Source organism: Tamandua tetradactyla, chromosome 2 (assembly GCF_023851605.1).
Source record: "Tamandua tetradactyla isolate mTamTet1 chromosome 2, mTamTet1.pri, whole genome shotgun sequence".
Lineage (NCBI taxonomy): Eukaryota > Metazoa > Chordata > Mammalia > Pilosa > Myrmecophagidae > Tamandua > Tamandua tetradactyla.
Window position 1 is genome coordinate 166,174,124 of NC_135328.1, and position 22,549 is coordinate 166,196,672.

At 34.2% G+C, this 22,549-nt stretch overlaps 1 protein-coding gene across 1 annotated transcript in view; it reads left to right on the forward strand.

Moving 5' to 3' along the window:
- Positions 1–22,549, forward strand: part of USP24 (ubiquitin specific peptidase 24) — a 151,063-nt gene that overhangs the window by 56,751 nt on the left and 71,763 nt on the right. The window contains exons 11-28 of the mRNA XM_077149527.1: positions 298–412; positions 618–721; positions 1,924–2,031; positions 2,226–2,321; positions 2,412–2,573; positions 2,775–2,822; positions 7,839–7,946; positions 8,609–8,758; positions 9,340–9,471; positions 10,301–10,412; positions 11,783–11,859; positions 12,789–12,929; positions 13,111–13,164; positions 14,162–14,277; positions 17,356–17,422; positions 17,557–17,667; positions 18,391–18,489; positions 18,584–18,757. Of these exons, the coding sequence (XP_077005642.1) occupies positions 298–412; positions 618–721; positions 1,924–2,031; positions 2,226–2,321; positions 2,412–2,573; positions 2,775–2,822; positions 7,839–7,946; positions 8,609–8,758; positions 9,340–9,471; positions 10,301–10,412; positions 11,783–11,859; positions 12,789–12,929; positions 13,111–13,164; positions 14,162–14,277; positions 17,356–17,422; positions 17,557–17,667; positions 18,391–18,489; positions 18,584–18,757 (1,974 nt within the window). The remainder of the gene's footprint in view (positions 1–297; positions 413–617; positions 722–1,923; positions 2,032–2,225; positions 2,322–2,411; positions 2,574–2,774; positions 2,823–7,838; positions 7,947–8,608; positions 8,759–9,339; positions 9,472–10,300; positions 10,413–11,782; positions 11,860–12,788; positions 12,930–13,110; positions 13,165–14,161; positions 14,278–17,355; positions 17,423–17,556; positions 17,668–18,390; positions 18,490–18,583; positions 18,758–22,549) is intronic.

Sequence of the window (22,549 nt, forward strand, 5' to 3'; positions counted from 1 at the left end):
TTCCATGGTCCCAAGTTCAAATTTTGGAGGAAGTGCCCTGATGGAAGTTGGGTCAGATGCTTCTGCCTGCTCTAGTCAGCAATGGCCCAGGGAGTGAGAACTGTAAGAACATTGCTCCATGTTCTTTTTAAAGAAACATCACAGTAGTAGCCTAACTTCTATTAACTGACCTTTGATATGTTTTGGCTAATTATAAAACCACACTGTAGCAGCATAAAAAATAGCAGATTGTGTATGTGAAGATTTTGATTATGTATATTTGCATATGATTTGGTCACAATAATCCTGTCTTTTTAGGTTACCAAACTAATAGAAGATAGCACTTTATCCAAATCTGTGAAGAATGCAATAGATACAGACAGATTATTAGATTGGCTAGTTGAGAACTCAGTTCTGTCAATTGCATTGGAAGGTAAGTTGCTTTAAAAATATTTTTAATTGCCTAATACATAGTTATAAACAATGTATTTTTATATAAAAAAAGATAAAATTATTGCTTTGACTGCATTAGCCTTTAAGTAATATTATGTATAGCAAGTTATTATTGCTTTGAAATAGAATTATATTTACAGTCAGTGTTCACCATCTCTCTCTTCCTCTGCTGTTTCTTCTATTAGGCAATATAGACCAAGCACAATACTGTGATCGTATAAAAGGAATTATTGAACTCTTGGGCAGTAAATTGTCTTTAGATGAGCTCACTAAAATTTGGAAAATACAGGTAAGTTGGTCAGAATTATTTTTGTCTTTTCTGGACATTTTTGGTTAATGTAGGTACTATGCTGAAACAAAAAACATTGGGTCACATTAATCCATAATTTGAAGGGAAATTAAGACAGTAGATTCAAAGGACATTAGAGATTAAGAGCACAGATTTTGAAGAGAAATTAAGATTGGTGCCACTCCCATCAAGGTTTCTGGAATGATTCCTTGCTGTCCCAACTGGCAGCACCTGGTATCTATTGTCTGAGCCTGAACTAGAAATGCTTCTTCCTTCTTCCTGCCTTCTGATCACCCAGCAGCATTCTTATAGACAGAACATAATTGGAAGATATCTTCCAGAGGAGCTAGAGAGATCTAGTTTGCTGACTCACAGCCCAGCAATGCAGAGCTCACAGTAGTGGGTCAGGTTTGGGTCTGAGAGAAAACAGTTCCAGATCCTATATATTTTACTGCCCGTGTCTTGGACTTGGTTATGTACCTTCCTATTACTTTGTTTTGTGAGTGTAAGTTTTGAGTCCATATAAGGTGGAAGATTAGAGATCATGATGTATATAGTGTATATTCCTACTATATCCAGTGAACTGCTCTGTGTACATAGTAGATACTGAACAGATACTTGTAGCAGCAGAATCTAAAAATGTCCCGTCTTTCATTTTCTCATACGGTAATCAATGAGGCATAAAGGTGTATGATTGAGGTTATAAAGTGAGTCTCAATCTTATTAAAAATCTGCATAGCTGAAGCAGAGACTTGCTGCACATGGGATAAATAATTATTAATTGAAGGTAGAAAAATCTATGAGCAAAATTAAAAATCAGGTAATGCTCTCAACTAAGGCCTTCAAGATCATTTATAAAATGCCAGAAGTTAAGTTTGTCTTGTATTTTTCTCAGTTTGTTTTTTTTTAGCCAGTTGAAAACGTTTTCTTCTTGTCCTGAAATGAATATGTCAGATGGACACCTTGATTCTAATTTTTTATACTGCCCTTTTAAAGATTTAATGCTGTTAGGAATTTAAATAAGGCCAATTGATAACCATTAATAATGGTTGCTTCATTTAGTCTTGCCTATATTATTGTGCAGGTACATGCTTGTTAGATTGGAGTCCATTTATCTGTAATTTTTTTATTTTGACTTCTATAAATTGCCAGGGTCAGGACTTAGGTGTTACTAAACTTTTTTCCAATGTCTCCTCTTCTAGTCAGGACAATCATCTACTGTGATTGAGAATATTCATACTATTATTGCTGCAGCAGCTGTGAAATTTAACTCAGATCAGCTTAATCATTTGTTTGTTCTCATTCAGAAGGTATGTGTTTAGCCAAACTTGCTTATTTTTTAATTTTCCTAAAATAAGCTTCTTTTGCAGTTTCCCCCTTCCAAGTTAGTAGTGTTTAATGTACTCTTCTCACATGTTAAATTCCTTCAACTCAAGTTTAGTTTTTTTGCATATTTTACCAGTTTGATAAAATTAGATTGTGTCTTTTATTTTCCATTCTATAGAGCTGGGAGATTGAGACTGATAGAGTAAGACAGAAGCTTTTGAGCCTGATAGGACGAATAGGCCGGGAAGCTCGCTTTGAGACCACTTCTGGAAAGGCAGGAGTATCAACTGAATTTTTCTAATTACAAATATTTAAAGCAGTTTTATTTGCATATTCACTAGTTCACCATGTAATGTTATCATAGGTGTTAGACGTACTCTGGGAACTGGCTCATCTTCCAACCCTGCCCAGTAGCCTCATCCAGCAAGCCTTGGAGGAACACCTGACGATCCTTAGTGATGCATATGCAGTGAAAGAAGTAATCAAGAGGAGTTACATCATCAAATGCATAGAAGATATTAAAAGGGTTGGTTTTATCTTTGGTCTAATTTTACTGTCAGAAGAACAATATTACCTGAGCAATTAGAGCCTAGTAATTTTCCTCCCTTGTTATGTAAATCAAACTAGATATCCTGACTGGAAACTCTTAACTTGAAGTCTAAGATTGGGAAATTATAGGTACTACTTTTACTAAGTCATTTATACTTTTCTTAAAATGAATTTTCAGCCTGGAGAATGGTCAGGTTTGGAAAAAAACAAGAAGGATGGATTCAAGGTAAGAATTTTGATATGGAACCAACTTCAAGGTATACTAGTTTAATAATTCCCTTTAATAAATTGCATCATAATATCAAAATAATATTGTATTTTAGTGTTTCTTAGAGTAATGTTCATATAAAAACTCAATGTATAAATATTTGTTTATGACCTAGGCTTTATGATTTAAAGCTTAGGTAATTATTAACTCTCAGGGGGAAAAAAAATCCAGGGACACATTCAAAAGTAGTTTTATTATATTATGATCATAGAATTATGAGACTTTTAAGTTAGCTTTTCTTTTTTAAATTAAATTCATAGTATGTACAACTTTGCTGAGTACAGTAGATTCTAAATAAATTTTGTGCCCATTGAGGAGGAATGGAGGTACATTAGCAGTAGAAATGAAGAAAGAAAGGAAGAATGGGCTGAGTTCAGTGCTGGCACATAGTTGTTTTCAGGTTCCTGATTCAGACCTGTTCCTGAAGTAATTTCTTAGGCATTTATTGAGTGAGTATCTGTTGCTGGGGCTCAGTTTTACAAGGTGAAATTGGGTAGTGACTGCAAGAGGGACGGGCCACTGGTCTCCAGGTTACAGTAAATGCATGACTGTCCTTTGAAATGATGATAAGCACATTCAGCAGTACCAATTGTGGCTCTCCTCTGAGAGGAATGATCATAGTGACCAACTCAAGGGGGCATGCTTCCATCCTTACAGCAGCACTTCCTTCTCCCACTGATGCCCTCGGTCTTCCCCAAACAGACTTAAAGCCTAGTAGTGGGAGGGGTTTCACTTTCTGAATTGTAGTTCATTATTATCAAAAGAAAAAGGTTTTGGTAAAATAGCTAGTGGCATAGGAATTTCATTAGTAAAAGATTTTCCTTTGTTTTCGCTAAGTATTTATTTAAAGGATCTTGAATGATCTTGAATACTGTTGAGTCATTTTCATTGATATTTTCAGAGACTAATTTAGCTCCAAAGAGACCTTGGTGACTAAATGGTTTTTATTCTTTTTAGTTATATTTGGTCATAAAGTTTAGTGGAGGGCATTTAAGAGCTTTATGTTTTATGTTTCTGACATTGAAAATTTGATCAGGTGAGTTTTCTACATATAACCTAGCCTTAGAGATTTTAAAAATCATTCACAAAGTGGAGTAGATAATGCCCATATTACGAGAAATTATTCCTTTAATTTAACAGCGTTGCTTTCTTTCTATTCAGATGCAATTTGAGTTTTTCCAGTTTTCTCAGCTCACTGATTCAGATAATTTGGCAGTCTCTGTCTTTATGATTGAAACTCATCTAGAGTTATTGAAGGAATTTAGATCCTAACAAAAAAAGGGTATCTATAGAAAAATGGTCTTTTCTTCTCAACAAAATACGTTTCTTTATAGATATGAAGGTCAAAGCTAAAGGGACTTTCCTTCCCTTCAGAGAAATGGCTTTAGAAACCAGGAAGTCCTTTCTGACCTCTATTCCATCCTTGTTACAGCTAGGTATTACTTAGCTCTTCTGGCCAGTAGCGTCACTGCATCTTTATTGCTTCTCTCTGCAGTCACTTTATTCATGCCTGCTGTTTTATAACAAAATTTCTCAAAAAGTACAGAAATTTTTTAACTCATTTTGAGAGTCTTGAAAGGAATATCCTTTTTATTTCCACACTGCTCCCTGTAAAGAAATTCTGTTGAACCATTATTTCTTTCCTAATAATAATATCTTGAATTTATAGAGCACTTTTCAGTTTACTAAGTGCTTTCATGGATACTCTCTTAAAGTACACATTGCTGGAGGGGGGCAGTAGGAGAGCAAAGCCCCCTGGATATGACTCAAGGCAGGGGGTGAACTATATACTGCCACTAAAGGTGTTTTTCTATGCTATGCCCTTTCCTGCCAGGCAGCAAGGTGGGCTGACTGGGGATTATGTCTCCCTGCCAGGCTACACAGAAACTAAGCAAAGGGTAAGACAAGCTCACCCACCTCTTATTTCCTTCCCACCCTCAGCTACCTCTTTCCCACCAACTGATTCCCCTTCCCTCTGCTTTTGACACTCTTAAAATTCCCAAGTTCCACTGTTGCGTTCACAAATTCTGACCTGTATTTCTGTAGATTCTGCCAGGATACCCTTGGCTCCCTTGGTCCCTTTTCCTTTGCTTCCTTTGTACCCTCCACTGCCTACCCCCCAACCCTTTCCCCTCTTATTTCACTTCTTTTTTTCCTTCATTTAAACAGTTTAAATGTCTCATCCAAAAAAATTACTAAACCAAAAAACATTTTTAATTCAATTAGTAGTGTTTGTATATTCCTTAAATAATATATTATTTTAAGGCTTCCTGACATAGTGTTTTCAGTAAATGTTGGTTCCCTTCCTCTTCACCCCATACGGACACTAAAAACGTTACTTATCCATCGTCAAGTGGCCTCTACTTGCCAAAATATGTAACTGAAAGTGAAAGTCGCCATGCAAACAGTCACAGTGAGGTGGTTAATACAGGAGGAAACATTTTTTAAAAATTTTCTCCCATGTAAAAATTTTTGCTTTGGTTCTGGATAGATGGCCAGGTCTCGAAAAATAAGACACATGAGGAGGTGGGGATGTTCACTTTTGGGAAGAGAGAACTTGAGAAAGAATATGAAAGTTTTCTTCAGATATTTAGAAGATCGTTATAACAGAGAAGTTTAGTTCAACTAACTCTTTATGTCTCCTAAGAAGTTATGAGGAGGGACATTTTAGTATGATAGATCAAAGAACTTTCTGTAAGAACAGTCTGAAAATAGAATACACTGCCTCCTGAGGTATTCCTCATCACTGGAAATACTCAGAGACTCGTCAGTCATTTAGCACTGACGAATTAGGAGGTTGAAGGCATAGGTTTGCAGGCTCAGCCGGCTGAGCTCTAAGGTTTCATCTAACCTTAACAGTCTAATTTGGATATCCCATTAACTCTTACTTAGGAAACCTGATTTCTGTGACACTGTTAGACAGGTTTCATTTTAATTGGTCACCAAAGGCTTTTGCCCTTTTGTAATTGGAGAAGAGTAATTAAAGTTTTTCTTGTAACTTATCAACAGAATGTCATAGATAATATGAAATAACATCAATCCTGTTGGCTAAACCTCAGAGAGACTGTATCAGAAATAATTCTTAAATTCCAATTTTAAATAATTTTTTCTTTTTAATTTTATTGTATAATGAGTTATCTTCAAAGGATTGTTTTCAGTGTTTAATAAAAATATTCTAACCATAATCGACTTAACTGGTCATAAGATACTTCTATTGCTAAAGGGTTTATAGTCATATTGTAATTTTTGTAATCCTTCTGGGAAGGTTCAGTTTGGGTTTAGGTCTCAGAGTTTTCATTATTGTTGTTTTGCAATTTTTTTATTCTAGCAGGAATATTTTAGGTAATCTCACAAGTAGTTGGCCTTTATTATGTACCTTATTTCTCTGATTCTAAGATGCCAGTGATTGCTGTATGCATCACAGATGTAATAAATTTGCAGAGAAGGAAAAAAATTGCACATTTTATGTCTACCAACATAAAAGGAAGCTCAAGCTTCCTTTTCCTTAATTGAGTTTTATGTACTCTTGTATTAAGTTTAACTTTGGACAGAGAAACATTAAATGCCTGAGTGAGTCAGGCCAGTCATTGCTTCATCATAGGGTAATAATCTTTTTTCATAAAATTTTCAATACAAATTAGTGATCCAAATTTGAGTTCCAAATCTATCCTTGTTTAGCACTACCCATGCCAAAAAACAACTAAAATGGCAGGTAAAAGAACAAATAACCTTTATATATGCAGTAGTATATATACTACTATTTATGTGCACAGCTAGGTTTGCATATACTCAAGTAAGAACAGCTATGTAAAAATTTATTCTTTTGCATGTTGGCTGATAGGTTTCTTATGACAAAATTGTAAGAAGTATCAATTTTCAAAAATTTGTAAAACCTGTGTCTTAGGATACTGGGAATATTGCTGACTGATTGGCTAATTTTTTCAAGGTAAGAATAGCAATATTGTTTTGGCAATAGCTCTCTCACTTTTACATATTCAGTAGTATGTGAGACTTTTTTCCACAAAAGGCATGAAAAGTCTATCCCTCCTCCCCCATTGGGGTTTTCATCCTTCAGAAAAACTTGACAAAACAAGAAGGCTTTTAATAATAAAACTTAGCCTTTAAATGCTAAGAACTTAGCTTTTTACTCATTGTTTTGGTTAGAAACATAAGAGTTGGTCAATGGATTAATATTTAATCTGAAATTCTTACCAAATTTTGTATTGATGTACATACAGTAGACAACCTACTTGTTTGGATGACACTGTTTATTAAAAAGCAAGTCTCTTTGCAAAAACTATTGTATAAACATCAGATTTTCAGATCTGTACCATGAAGATCTGGATTGTTATCTATACCAGGTTCAGAAATAATATATTTGAAAGTATCTTGAAAGGTATAGAGTGCAGTATGAGTTAAGTTGACAGGAAATAAAATTTCCTGTTATTCAGTTGTTTTAACCAAGAAATATAAGCTGATCGTGAATACTTCCTTAAATATTTAAGCCACTATTGATGTCTTGATCATATCATTGGTATCTTAATCATATAATCAGAGAAAGCTATATTCTTATGCCATTTTACTTTTCAGTCAGCTCAGGATTATCCAAGATTAGTTTTTGCCTTCAACTTATTTTATTTATGTCAACATGTCTTAGCAACCTATGCTACTTAATCTATCCTCTAAAGTTGCTAATTCCTTGTTGTCTGTTTTTTGCTGATGTATCCCTATACATATACTGTCGTTTCACATCCACTCCCGTTTGCAGTATCTGGCCTTAGGAAATTGCATGCAGAATAAGAAGTTGAACACTGAGTTATGATTGCATGGATATAAGCTATAATTGAGCAATGTGAAGAGAATAATAATAAGTGTGTAATAAAACCTAATTGACTTCGACATTTTTTATAGCTAATAAATGTAGTCTGACATTTACTTCTAAATTTAATTAATGTAACTTCTTTTTAACTCTAGTCATCTCAGCTTAATAATCCCCAGTTTGTATGGGTGGTTCCAGCATTGCGTCAGCTCCATGAAATCACCCGCTCATTTATAAAACAAACCTATCAAAAGCAAGACAAGGTAAGAGTATAGCTATATTTTATTATTACCAAAATATTTGCATAAACTTTTATAGTAACAACACATAAGACTAAAACTGCCGAACTTTATAAGTCTCTATTTTACATTTTATGGTTATTAGAGTAATTCAGTTACATTACTTAATAATTTTGAATTTGAAAATCATTCTGCTTTCATTCCTATGCAGCTTTTCTTTTGACAGACCCTACTCATTTCTTTTTTATTTAATGTATTAAAATAATTAAGTTGATTTTTTAAAAGTAGAATGCTATTTTAGAAATATACTTGAAAAGACTCAAAAACTTATTTTACATTTGTAAAAAGATTAGTTTGCTTATGGAGCGAAAGCTTTCTCACTGTAATAGACTTGGAGAGAAAGATCTGGAAAAGCATATAGGAAGTGAAATAGTTCATTTGTAAGACTTTTTTCTCTAATAATAAAAAAGGAATCTCTTTTAGAAGCAAAAAATAAGCAGAAAAGTAAATGGTATGTAATAGATGTATATACCAGGTTGGCTCTATTTACTTTTAAGTAAGAAATAGGAATGAGGAAATCCCAGTTTGCTATTCCTTACCTAGCAGTAATCCTAAAATAGAAATTTGTATTAAACTAAGAAAAATTGCAATTCTCATTCCACTTCTCTTTTTGTTGTTTTGCCAAGAGCATTATACAAGACTTGAAGAAAAATTTTGAAATAGTCAAATTGGTAACAGGAAGTTTGATAGCTTGTCATCGACTTGCGGCTGCCATGGCGGGCCCTGGAGGCTTAACTGGTTCCACTCTAGTGGATGGCCGATACACTTACCGGGAGGTATCAGGCATTGTGTTTTGTTTCATGATTTACAGGATTCATTTGACTTTTTTGCACTTGATTTATGAAAATAATTTTTTTAATATTTATTGCTTGTGACTATAAAGGAGTAGCATGAGTTATCTCTTAACGATGAAACAGTTCTATAATACAACTGTATTTCAGAACGAAAGTTCAGCAAAATGTGGGTAAATCTTTCGGTAAATCACCTAAAATTGCATATGATAGGTAATAAAAAATAAACACCTTTTCTTTATCTTTGATCTGAAATAATAACCATGTGAATAATGAGTTTTGTTTCTCAAGTCAATTGATTAGAAATATTATTGTTTTTTAAAAATTAGAAAAAAAATCTTAGTTGTAACTCACCAGTTGTGAGTTTATGGTATTTTACTTTGGGGTTGCTGAACTTATATTTTATTGGCATCTAAAATCAACTGAATTTACACTAGCTTAGTATCTATACCCTAAACGATATGAAAAAGGATTTGTTAAAACTTTTCAAATTCTAAATGTTTTTTTTTAATTTGCTTTTAAGTGTAAATGCCTGGGTTAACTAATTAGCATCATTTCTTTTGTAGTATTTAGAGGCACATCTAAAATTTCTGGCATTTTTCTTGCAAGAAGCGACTCTATATCTCGGTTGGAATCGTGCCAAGGAAATTTGGGAGTGTCTTGTGACTGGCCAAGATGTTTGTGAATTAGATAGAGAGGTAAGAAAATGTTATTATGGGTAAAGTGAGGTAGGAATGCAGTTTAAATATCTTGTATTTCTTGTATGTCTCACACCTTCTTTTCTAAGTACTTTTCAATTTACTTAAGCACACATTTTTTTCTAATAGGTCATACATGTACGTGCTGAAAGAATATTTTATATGATATAAATAAATGCATGCGTTCTTTGGTAATTTTGATACCATTCAGAATTTCAAAATAGAAAATACAGCCAAGTGAGGTCAAAGAACTCTAGTTATATCTTTTTAAATTTTCCTTCCCATAAAACTAATTTTTAATTGCCAAGAGAATCTTTGAGTACCTGTAATGATGTTGTAGCACTAAAGAAGAGTAAGTGCCTAGAAAACTTTCTAAAAATGTCATTAGATAGCTAAAAATAGATTAGAACAGGAACAGAACACCTGCTTTGACTTTTTCTGTCAGTGAATCTCCATTTCTTCCTCTCACTTTACAGAATAATATTAACCACCTCATAGAATTGTTGAAATAATTAAATATGTGACATTGCCTAGCACAATATGCCTGGCACATGGTAAGACTTAATAAATGTTAATGGAAAAACCCAAATATAAAATTCAGTGAAAAGTATGAGCATTTATTTTCATCATCTAAGAAGGAAAGATTGCCAGTAACTGCTTCAATTAGATCCAAAGTTCCAGGCACTTCAGTTTTAAGAGGTGTTTTGGCAATATAAATTTTTGAAATTTTTGAAGTATTCAGAATAGTTTGTCTTTACCACCCAAATTGGAGTATGCATTTGTTTGAAGTGGATTTTAGTTATAGGGTAATGTTTGTCTTAATCCACAGATGTGTTTTGAATGGTTTACAAAAGGGCAGCATGATCTTGAGAGTGATGTTCAGCAGCAGCTCTTCAAGGAGAAAATTCTTAAGTTGGAGTCATATGAAATCACTATGAATGGTAGGAAAAAATCTTTAAAGTTATGTTTTTTCAGTTCTTTGAGTTAAGAAATCTTATTCTTCCTTTTCCCTCTAATCCCACTCTCAGAATATATATATATATATATATATATATGAATATGTATATTCACACACACACACTGAAAAATTCCTTTTTACATAAATGGTATCTTACAATTAAACTTTAAATTATATGTCTTGGTGCTTCAAATTGCCAAATTTGAATTACTTCAAATTGCTAAATAATTTCCATAAAATTATTTAGTAAAAAATGATTAAGATAAAAAATTGTCAAAGTATAGAAATTCTTTTTAATTGAGAAAACATTCATGTCCATTAGCAATCTCTCCCCATTCCCCCAGTGTCTGGAAATCACTAATCTATTTTCTGTCTCTGTGGATTAGCCTATTCTGTGTATTTCATATAAATTTCAAATTCCGTCCTTTTGTATCTGGTTTATTTCACTCAACATGATATCTTCAAAGTTCATCATGTTGTCATATTTCAGGACTTGATTCCTTTTTATGGCTGTATAATATTCCATAGTATGGATATACCACACCATTCATCAGTTGATGGAAATTTTGGTTTTCACTTTTTGACTATTATCAATAGTGATACTGTGAATACTCATATACAAGTTTTTGTGTGGACAGAGGTTTTCATTTTTCTTAGTTATGTATCTAGGAGTGAAATTTCTGGGTTATATGGTAACTATATCTTTAACATTTTGAGGAATTGCAAAACTATTTTCCAAAGCAGCTGTACCATATTACTTTCCCAGCAGGAATGTATAAGGATTCTAATTTCTCCAAACACTTGTTATTATCTATCTTTTTATTATAGCCATCCTAGTGGGTGTAAAGTAGTATCTTGTGGTTTTGATTTGTATCTCCCTGATGGTTCATTATGTTCAGCCTATTTTCATGTGCTGATTGCCCATTTTTATATCTTTGAGGCAAGGTTTATTCAGATTCTTTGCCCATTTTTTAGTTGGGTATTTGTCTGTTATTGAATTGTGAGAGTTCTTTATACAGTCTAGATACAAGATGCTTAGCAAATACATGATTTGCAAATATTTCTCCCATTTTCTGAATTTTCTTTTTACTTCATTGATAGTGTCCTTTGAAGCACAAGTATTTTTAATTTCAGTATAGTTCAAGGTATCTGTTCTGTTGCTGCTTGTGCTTTTATTATCATATTGAAGAAACAGTTTCCTAACCTAAGGTCATGAATATTTGTACCTGTTTTCTTCTAAAAGTTTTGTAGTTTGAGCTCTTATATGTAGGTCTTTGATACACTTTGAGTTTTTTTTTTAATATCTGTATTATTTGGAATGCATGGATTTTATCTGATGTTTTACAATTTCAGGTTTTAACTTATTTAAGACATTTTTTGAGAATGTGAATCTCTGTGATCATCGATTGAAAAGACAAGGAGCTCAGCTGGTAAGTACATTATTCTCAAATCTAGAAATTCAAAATCTAGATACTTTGTATCTTATAAAATTTGATATTCAGCAAAAAAACATTTGTTATTGAGAGAAAACAATGTTCTTTAAAGAATGGGCATTTCCTTGACTGTTGTCTTCTGCTTTGAAGATGAAGCTTCTCTTAGGATGTAGTGCCAGGCTCATTTCCAGTATGACTGCTTCCATAGTTGTCAAGGAGAACACACTGACTTCTCAAATCCCTCCTTCTTGTGATTTTGGGTCAGCCATTTTCCTACTCTGGTAGTAGTGATCTAAGCCTCCAACTCCCCAGATCCAATTGGGATTTGGAGAGAAAAAGTTATGAATAGACAGTAAAGCAGGAAAAAAGAAGTTCTATAGAATGTTTACAGTTTATGTTTATATTTACTTTAGGCACCTTAAAAAAGAAAAGCAGAAAACAGCCATTTTTCCATGTCTTTTTTCATTCACAACTGGCTTCCTAGGGTGGTGAGATTTTTTACAAGATGTCAACCCTACATCCTGCCCTTTCAAACTGATCTTTGACCAAACCAAAGAGTTGACCCCCAAGAGTTAGTAATCACTTCTAGCTTGATACCATTTCCTTGTGAAGTAAAGATAATGCCTGTCTCACTCCTGTGATGTTGCTGCTTCATTAGCCATCTGGATAGATGTTTAGGCATGTCTAGAGAAAACTCTTTTTGTCTATACTAGTTCACATGCGGGTTGCCCGGTATTTCTATGGGTTTTTTGTTTGCTTGTTTTAAAGCTCCATGTCCATACAAAAGCATTTTCATATGTATTTGGCTTTTTGCAGCCTTAATTTGTATTCAACTTAAGAGCTGTAGACTCTTGATATATCAGAAAATAATTGTAATTTTGGAGGCCTTGAAATGCTATATAATTAACTTTTTTTCTTTTGAACAGTATGTAGAAAAGCTGGAATTGATAGGAATGGATTTCATTTGGAAAATAGCTATGGAATCACCTGATGAAGAAATTGCTAATGAAGCTATTCAGTTAATCATAAACTATAGTTACATTAATCTGAATCCTAGGTTAAAGAAGGTGCGTATATAGGGAAATTATTCATACACCCAAAAACAGAAAATTGCTTATATTTTTAAGTTGTGATCCTTGGCATGCTTGAAAAATTGGCGTTTTTTTTTTCCTTATGTTTTGTCCTTAGTAATGGTTAAAATAAATGACAAAATGCTAATTTTAATTTCCATATACCTTTTACTTTCAGGATTCAGTATCTTTACATAAGAAATTCATTGCTGATTGCTACACAAGATTAGAAGTGAGTAACAGACATTTTATTTAACCTATTTTTTAAATAAATACTTGGCTTTTTCCTTTTATAGTTTTATAATTTGAAATAATGTATAACATTTATGTTTGTTGCTGGGTCCTGTTGAAGAATTTGTAAGGAGCAGCATGTTGTGGCATAAGGAACAGATGTCCCCAATATAAAAGGATACTTTTTTAGTAAATCTCGTCTCAGTTTCTCTCTTTTGGGTATAGATACTATCTTCACAAAACAGGTCTGTTATACATTCCACATTTCCAGTTGATTCTTTTTCTCCTTTTTCTTTCTCTATGACTTTTATATAAGCCCTTGCATCTTTTCTTAGCCTTTCCCAGGTTTTACCTAATTTATATCAAAAATGCTATTAAAGGCAACAACAGGGCACTCAATAGTAGGTGGTATTGGTTGTCTTTGTCCATTAGAAACCTGCTTTTAATACTATCTCCTGTATTTCCAGTGCATTATTGCCAGTATGAGGGTTAAAGTATTAAACATTCATTTTCATTTTCAGTTCTTGCTTATTTCAGCTTTATATGTCTGCCAAAGAGTATTCTAAAAGCATAAAATGCTACTGTCCCCAAATGTCTCTAAGTTAAACCTTCTGGTAACAAATATGTGCTAGAATCTGTGTAGGATTTTGCAATTGTCTGTATAGGATTTCACAAGTGGTCCAAATATATTATCATAAAAAACATTTAATATATTTAAATACCCCTAAATGAGGCATCATTCAAATATTAATATATATTTCAAATATATATAATTTGGGGGCTCTTTTGCCAGACACTTGGCAATGTCTGGAGATATTTTTGGTTGTAACCCCTCGGGGAGTGGGTGCTATAGGCATCTAGTGTATAAAAGCCAGCGATGCTGTTAAATGTCCTAGAATACACAGGACAGTCCCCTGCAATAGAAAGTTCTATGGCCCAAAATGTCAGTAGAGCTGAGGTTAAGAAACCCTGATGTAGAATTATTGCATATTTTATAGGCAGCGAGTTCAGCACTTGGTGGCCCCACTCTAACACATGCTGTGACCAGAGCAACAAAAATGCTTACAGCTACTGCCATGCCAACTGTAGCAACATCAGTCCAGTCTCCATATAGGTAAGTGATTGTAGAAATAAAACAAATACACAGTGCATAAATATATGTCTATTTTTTTAAATGATGGGTATTTTTTTTCCTGGAGAGCTTTCCGTTATTCATTTTTTATTTTATATCATAACTTTTGCAAGCAACTATGTCCTGGGAAATTAGTGTGTTCCTCCATTATACACCACCAAATCCCTTCTGAAGACCTATAGGTAATCATAAACACCCCAAATATTGCCCTGCCTCTACCATTCTACCTAATGGATGTTTTTTTGTTGTTGTAAATTTGATTCATTTTAATTTTGTTCTTTGTAACATACGTAGCCTACTTTTTAAGATGAAATACACATTCATTGTACCTAGAGTGTTCCTTGAATAGTCAAGATCAGGGCATTAATAGAATAAGAAAAAGAAATGAAAGATGCTGATTAGTTAAAATGTTGCACTCTAATATAAGAATAGTACTGGACATGCCTCTGTGGCTCACCAGGCAGAGTTCTCGCCTGCCATGCCAGAGACCCAGGTTCAATTCCTGGTGCCTGCTCATGCAAAAAAAAAAGAATAATGCTTTAAATTATTATTTACTTAAAAGTATTTTTTCAAAATTATTTTTAGCAAGAACTTTGCCCCATATATTTGTTTTAAAATTTTAAACCAACACTGTCTTCTAATCAAATTGCTTGTGTTTAGTTTTTTACAAATATTATTGGTGAAATCTGAGTTCAGTATTTGTTGTAGTTCTTTGATATAATAAAGTGAAACAAACATTTAGAAACATCAGAGTGACAAGCATTTTTGTGGGCTTTTAGGAGCCTTGCAATACCAGTGAGCAGCCCTAACTCAATGATGTCCAAAAACCTGGGCTGGAGCTCAGAGCTCACTTTCTGTGACTCACTTGCTATTGTGTTTCTGACCCAGATTAATAAAGCCAGCAATCCTTGAGCATTTAACAGTGACAATTTTATGCTATTGCCATTGATCCTAATATAGACTTGTGGTCTTTTTTGGCTAAATAAATAACCAGGGATTTATACATAGTATGACATTCATTAGGAGAAAACTTTAGTGCTGCTGATTCAATATAATCGTCCCTAGCGAGAGGTCTTTTTCTACTTCTGGAATGACCTTTTTTTTTTCCATTTACATTGTGGAGATATTCCTTTTCTTTTTTAATCCTTCCTTTGACAGGGAATCAAAACAGTATCCTTGCCAACATTCATTTTATCTTCTTTTTTTAAATCAGTTGAGTACTGCATAGCTATATTTTATTATTGTTCAAAGAAGCCAATAAACATGACCTTCTACAACTTAATTTTAAAATGGCAGAAAGTGATCATAGATTCATCTTGTGATGTAAACTACTAACATAACTACCCACATTCTTAGGATTGTAACTCAAATAGACATTCATTAAGAATGTGTATTAAATGGGTGCACCAGTGGTTCAGTGGTAGAATGCTCTCCTTCCATGTGGGAGACATTCCCCAATCAAAAGAAAAAAGAATGTGTATTAAGAATTCCTTAATTATGTGTTTGTAAGTTTTAGTCCATTTCTGTTTTCTAGTGCCATAATGATTCATTTTTCTGATACCATAATGAAAATCCATTTATGAACTGTTGGATTTAGATTCCCAAACTGTTACTTCTTTAAACACATACGCCCTTTTTTTCTTTTCCTATTTTTTTTTAACTAAGTGCTTTTATTTGAATCATTTCATATTTGGCTGACTACAGAGCAAAGCCACATAGTTTTAAAATATCCTTATTATATATCTAAATAGAGTTGAAGTATATAATTTCAAAGTTAAATTTGAAGCAGGGCATTATGGTTCATCTCATTTCATTAGTGTTGAAAGAATTTTCCTGGGACCATCATTATTCTTACTTTTGAGTGTTGGGAGGTGGTTTGCTAATTCGTCTGTAACTTGCAGTGCTATCTGTGACTTAATTCATTATTAAGGCAAAAAGATTAAAATAGGTCATTCATCAATTCACTGACTTATCTAAAGATTTTTCATCTGAATTTCGGACTCTCGTTCCTGTCAGTCCACTAGAAGAATTTAGAATTCTGTTAAATATATTTAACAATTCTGTTAAAATGTATTTCACCTACTTTTTTTTAAAATGAAATTTCCAATGCTGCTTATCAGCATACCGGACCAATTCTAGAAAATCGTGGTGTCTGTTTTCAGTTTAGAAATACCCAGGCTTTCTAGAGTATTAAATGTTTAAATTAAAGTCACCTTAGAATTTCATTTCTTAATGTAAATACATATAGTGTTCTCTTTAATGAAGTATGGATCTGTGACTATATAAACTGCTGAATATTGGGATCCTGTTATTTCAAAATGAATAAGTAAGATTCCATAAGCCTTTGACCAAAAGAGACCTCAGGTCTCATTTTCAGAGTCAGTTAGAGCTCAACATTACATTGCCCTTTGTTTCTTGTTCTAGAGTTAATTGCATTTCCAACATATGCTGATTTCTTAAATACTTTGAAAACCCTTGGGATAGCAAACTTTCATATTGTATATCTTAGAATGTTCACTTAAATTGATAAACAATTATTTGTCCTTCCCCCTCCTCTTTAGGCTAATTAAAACATAAGCAACAAACTTTATTAGTAGCATTCTTATGGTTTGCATTTGTCTTCTAATTTTCAGGCAATTCAGAAATTTGTCAGATACATGTGTTCTCAGAACCATGTGACATACTTTAGTTGTAAGATTATGAGAATCAAACTTACTGATTCTTCTTACTCAGTGGATTGATGGACAAATAGGCCTGGAGACCCAGGTTCTCTATTTATGGAACAACTATTTTTAAAAAGAAGAAGAAAAAAGAAAAGGGAACGCAAGGAAACAAGGGGAGAAGCAGGCTTCTCCTTCCTTATCCCATCTGTGCACTACAGCTGTGACCTGTTTGAACAACCTCCCCATTGGGTGAAAGGGAAGTTTAGTCTTTACAAATTTCAGTCTTTGACCAGTGACTGTTAACTGTGATTGTGGTTTTGGTGAAACAGACTGAAATTGAACTCAAGCCAGCTATTCATTTCAAATATGTTTAAAAAAAATTTTTTTTAATCCACAGATCTACTAAACTTGTAATAATTGAAAGATTACTGCTTCTGGCAGAACGTTATGTGATCACTATAGAGGTAAGCCTCTCTTCTTTTTAAAAGCTTCTTCTTTCAGTTTATTGCTCAACTAAGTGTATTAGATGTGTATTTTTAAGATGTTTAACAGTGGCACTGTATGTCTGACTTGCTTGGTTTATTGTATCTCCTTCAAGGATTTTTACTCTGTTCCACGAACTATTCTACCTCATGGTGCCTCATTTCATGGACATCTTTTAACTCTTAATATTACCTATGAATCTACCAAAGATACCTTCACTGTAGAGGTAGGTTTACATTAAACTCTAGAAATTTTCATGTTGTCTTATTTCCATAAGAATACTGTTGATTGAGATAGCCGCATGCATAACTATTCTAAAAGCTGTTTGGTAAACAATAGAATAAAGACCTGAAATGAAAAGGAACTGATGGGATATAAGCAGATACCTAAGTAAACGTATAGTGTCAGGTGTTGATAAGCATTACAAAAAATAGATAAGAATAAAGTGGGATAAACTGGTAGAGAGTGATGGATATGCATAAAATGCCATTTTTGATAAAGGTAGACAGAGAAAATCTCTTTGAGGTAGTGACATTTGAGCAAAGACTTGAATGAAGTGATGACAGATTAGCCATGTAGCTCAGAGGGAAGAGCATTCTAAACAAAGGGAACAACAGTTACAAAAGGCCCTGAGATAGGGACTTGCTTGGCTTTTTCAGTGTCAACAAGGTGACTGGTGTGACTGGAGCACAGTGAGAAGGGAAAAATGGAGGGCAGTGCAGTGGGAGGGTTCTAGAGGCTATGAGAAAAGATGAGATTTTTTCTGTGTGTGATGGGGAGGGATTGGAGTGTGAGATAGGACTTCTGATTATAGCAGAAGGGAAGCCTCACAAGGGAGGCTTGTCTTGGGTTTTCTGCTGTGTACCCAGCTTACTCACCTTCTAGAATGGTTGTTGAAATGAGCAAATATATGAATTAACTCAAGACAATGTTTAATTTTATTTTACAGGCTCACAGTAATGAAACCATAGGGAGTGTCCGGTGGAAGATAGCTAAGCAGTTGTGCTCTCCTGTGGACAATATACAGATATTTACAAATGATAGTCTGGTGGGTTTGAATAAACAGTTTATGGCACTTGAACCTGATAATAATACTTTCCTCTTCCTTTCCCCTTCAATAATTAAGATATCACTTTTTGCAGCTGACAGTGAACAAAGATCAAAAACTGCTCCACCAGCTGGGTTTTTCTGATGAACAAGTCCTTACAGTAAAGACTTCTGGCAGTGGGACCCCATCTGGAAGCTCAGCAGATTCTTCCACCAGCTCCAGCAGCAGCAACAGTGGAGTTTTCAGTTCATCATATGCCATGGAGCAGGTACTGAGTGATAAATTTCAATTTAAAAGCAAAAATTTCATAATCATTTTCTTTTTACCTTCAGCCCATGTAGATCTAGATGATTGTATCTTTTTCTGTCAGACAAGTCCTGACTCTTCTGAATTGTATCACTGAGAAATGCTGGAATTTAACTAGGAGAAGAAGATGTATGATGTATCAGTCTTCTAAATCATGTAATTGTCTGCTACTCACTGTTCCTTTTATGCATCTCTCTTGATTGCTTCATTGATTTTACCTCTCTACTGGGTCATTCCTATTAGCCCTTAAGCATGCTATGTTATTTCTTCTACCTTAAAAAAAAAAAAAATACCCTTTTGTTACCCCAATTCCGCTTTCAGTTACTGCCCCATTCTCTCCTTCCTGAATCAGCAGAGCTCCTTGAAAGAGTTGTCTAAGTTGAGTATTTCTGACTTCCTTTTGCCATGCTCTCTTGACCCACTCCAATCATGCTCTTTTTGAAATAAGCTGTCACCTCCACCTCTCGGTTCTCATCTTGTTTGACATTTCAGCAGCAGTTGATACATACAATCCCTTGCTCTTAATATACATTTTTCACTTGGCTTTTAGCATATACCTCACTTTCCTCTTAACTCTCTAGCTGCCCTGTTTTTGTCTCCTTTGCTATATCCTCCTCATCTTCCTCATGCCTGTACCAAGGAGTTCCTGGGCTCAGTCCTTGGATCTCTCCTCTATCACATGTGCTCGTTCTCTTCATAATCCATCCAGTGTTAAAACTTTAAATATTGTGCACACATTGATAACTATCTTTAGCCCACACTTCAGATAAAGGAATCCATCTACTTATCCATCTCCTCTAATGTTTTATTTTAGAATAGTTTTGTATCTTCAGAAAAGCTGTAAATACAGTACAGAGAGTTCCCATATACTCAATACACTGTTTTTCCCAATTAATAACATTTAACTTTACTGTGGTACAGTTGTCATAATTAATGAACCAATATTGATACATTATTACTAATTAATGAAAGTCAATACTTCATTCAAAATTCCTTAGTTTTTAACCTAATATTCTCTTTCTGCCCAAGAATCCCATCCACGATAGCACATTACAATTAGTTGTCATACTCTTTTATCTGTGACAGTTTTTCAAACTGTCTTTGGTTTTGATGGCTGTGTTAGTAAGCTGCTAGAATGCAATTATATTGGTTCTGGAACAGCTTTTATAAAGGGGAATTTGATAAGTTACAAGTTTATGGTTCTAAGGAAGTAGAAGTGTCTACATTAAGACACCAGCAAGAGGTTACCTTAATTCAAGGATGGTCCATAGGTCAGGAACACCTTTATCAGCTGGGTAGTTTCACATGGCTGGTGTCTGCCTCTCCAGGTTCTGGCGTGCTTAACATCTCATGGCAACATCTGCTGGGCTTCAAGCTTCTCCAAATATCTGTGTCTCTATTCTCCATGTGTCCATATCTGTGTCTGCTCTGCTGTGAAGTTTTTGTTGGCTCTGAAACTTCTGTCATTTCTGTAGGCTCTGTCTGCTTTTCAACATCTCTTAAATATCTGATAGGCAAATTCAGAATTGACCTCCTTATAAGCCCCACCATTTCTCCCTCACCTCAGACTTCTTCATCCCACAGTGTCTTGCCCTGTCCTAGTTGATGGCATCCAATTAATGGCATCCCCATTCTTCTCATCACTCATGCCAAAATCCTTGATGTTATCTTTGGGTTCCTTCTTTTTCTCACACACATATCCCTCAGCAGATCCTTGACTCTACCTATAAAATATGTCAGAATGAGGCTACTTTTCTCCACCTCCACAGCTTCCACTGGTCAGACAATCATTATCCTTTATCTGGAATGTGTCCATAGGGCCCTAACTGGTGTCACAGCTTCTGCCCTTGAGTCTTTTCTCTACATGGCAGCAGCCAGTGGCCCATGATCTTAAGTATAAATTGTATTATGCCACTCTTTAGTGCAAACACTCTAATGGCCCTTTATCTCATTTAGAATAAGAACCAGACTCTTTATTGGGACCCTACCTGAATACTCCTCTCTGACCTTTTTTAGGTTATCTGAGAGTTCTGAGCTATATCTTACCAACTCTCCTTCACTCCAGCATATGATATTCATCTAGGTCCTCAAACACAGTAGGATCCATGCACTTGCTCTTCTCTTTGCCTAGAGAATGCCCTTTCAGGGTGTTCTGATATCCAGACGGTTCACACTCACTTTCTTCAGCTTTTATGCAGTTGTTACAGTCTCATTGAAGCTTCTTTTAGCAACTCTGTCTAAATTTTCAGCTCACACCCCTAACCTTACACTTCTCATTTCCTTTCCCTACTTCATTTTTCTTTAACTATGTATTTTATTTATTCTTGTTTATTACCTGTCTCCCCCAGTAAAATGTAGACTCCATGAGAGTTTTTTTTTGTGTCATATTCGCAGCACCTAAAATGGTACCTAGAACATGGTGGCTACCCAATTGGTATTTGTTGAATGAATTCAAGCATCAGTGGATTAGTGTATTATTTTGTACCTTCTCTATGTCAGGAACTGAGCTTGGCACCAGGGGTACAAAGTTGAAAAGGATTATTCTACTCTCTAGGCTTTTACAGCCCAGGGAGATAAAGCAAAATAATACTAAACATAATGTAAAAGAAATGTATTTAAAAGACCTATAGGGCTTCTCCCCCAGAGTTATTATATATATATATATAATATATAATATTATATTTATGTTATTTAATTCCAAATGTATCTTTTTTAACTTATAGACCACAACTTTGCAATAGGTATCAGAGGACTCCCTTCAGGTTTGATATTAGTATTGTGGGTTTAAAATAATTATACTTATATATAGTGAAGATTTAAGAAAGAAATCTCACTCAGGATGGTATTATGGCAGCTGATTATCAACAAACACAATAAACAGAGCTCTTAAAGGTTAATGTTATTTTAAAACTATCTCATATTTATCCTGAATTTATTAAACTGTTTCCCCTATATAACTACATCCCATAGTGGTATCCAGCATTTCTTTTTTTTTTCTTTTTTTTAATTAATTTAAATATTAGTTTAAAAAAATTTAGCAACAAACGAACAAAAACATTAACATATGATCATTCTGTTCTACATATATAATCAGTAATTCACAATGTCATCACATAGTTGCATATTCATCATTTCTTAGAACATTTGCATCAATTCAGAAAAAGAAATAAAATGAAAACAGAAAAAAAAAGATTATATATACCATGCCTCTTACCCCTCGCTTTCATTGATCACTAGCATTTCAAACTAAATTTATTTCAACATTTGTTCCCGCTATTATTTATTTTTATTCCATATGTTCTACTCGTCTGTTGACAAGGTACATAAAAGGAGTATCAGACACGGTTTTCACAATCACACAGTCACATTGTGAAAGCTATATCATTATTCAGTCATCATCAAGAAACATGGCTACTGGAACACAGCTCTACATTTTCAGGTAGTTCCCTCCAGCCTCTCCATTACATCTTGAATAACAAGGTGATATCTACTTAATGAGTAAGAATAACCTCCAGGATAACCTCTCGACTCTGTTTGGAATCTCTCAGCCATTGACACTTTGTCTCATTTCACTCTTCCCCCTTTTGGTCGAGAAGGTTTTCTCAATCCCTCAATACTGAGTCTCAGCTCATTCTAGGATTTCTGTCCCATGTTGCCAGGAAGGTCTACACCCCTGGGAGTCATGTCCCATGTAGATACGGAGGGTGGTGAGTTTGCTTGTTGTGTTGGCTGGAGAGAGAGGCCACATCTGAGC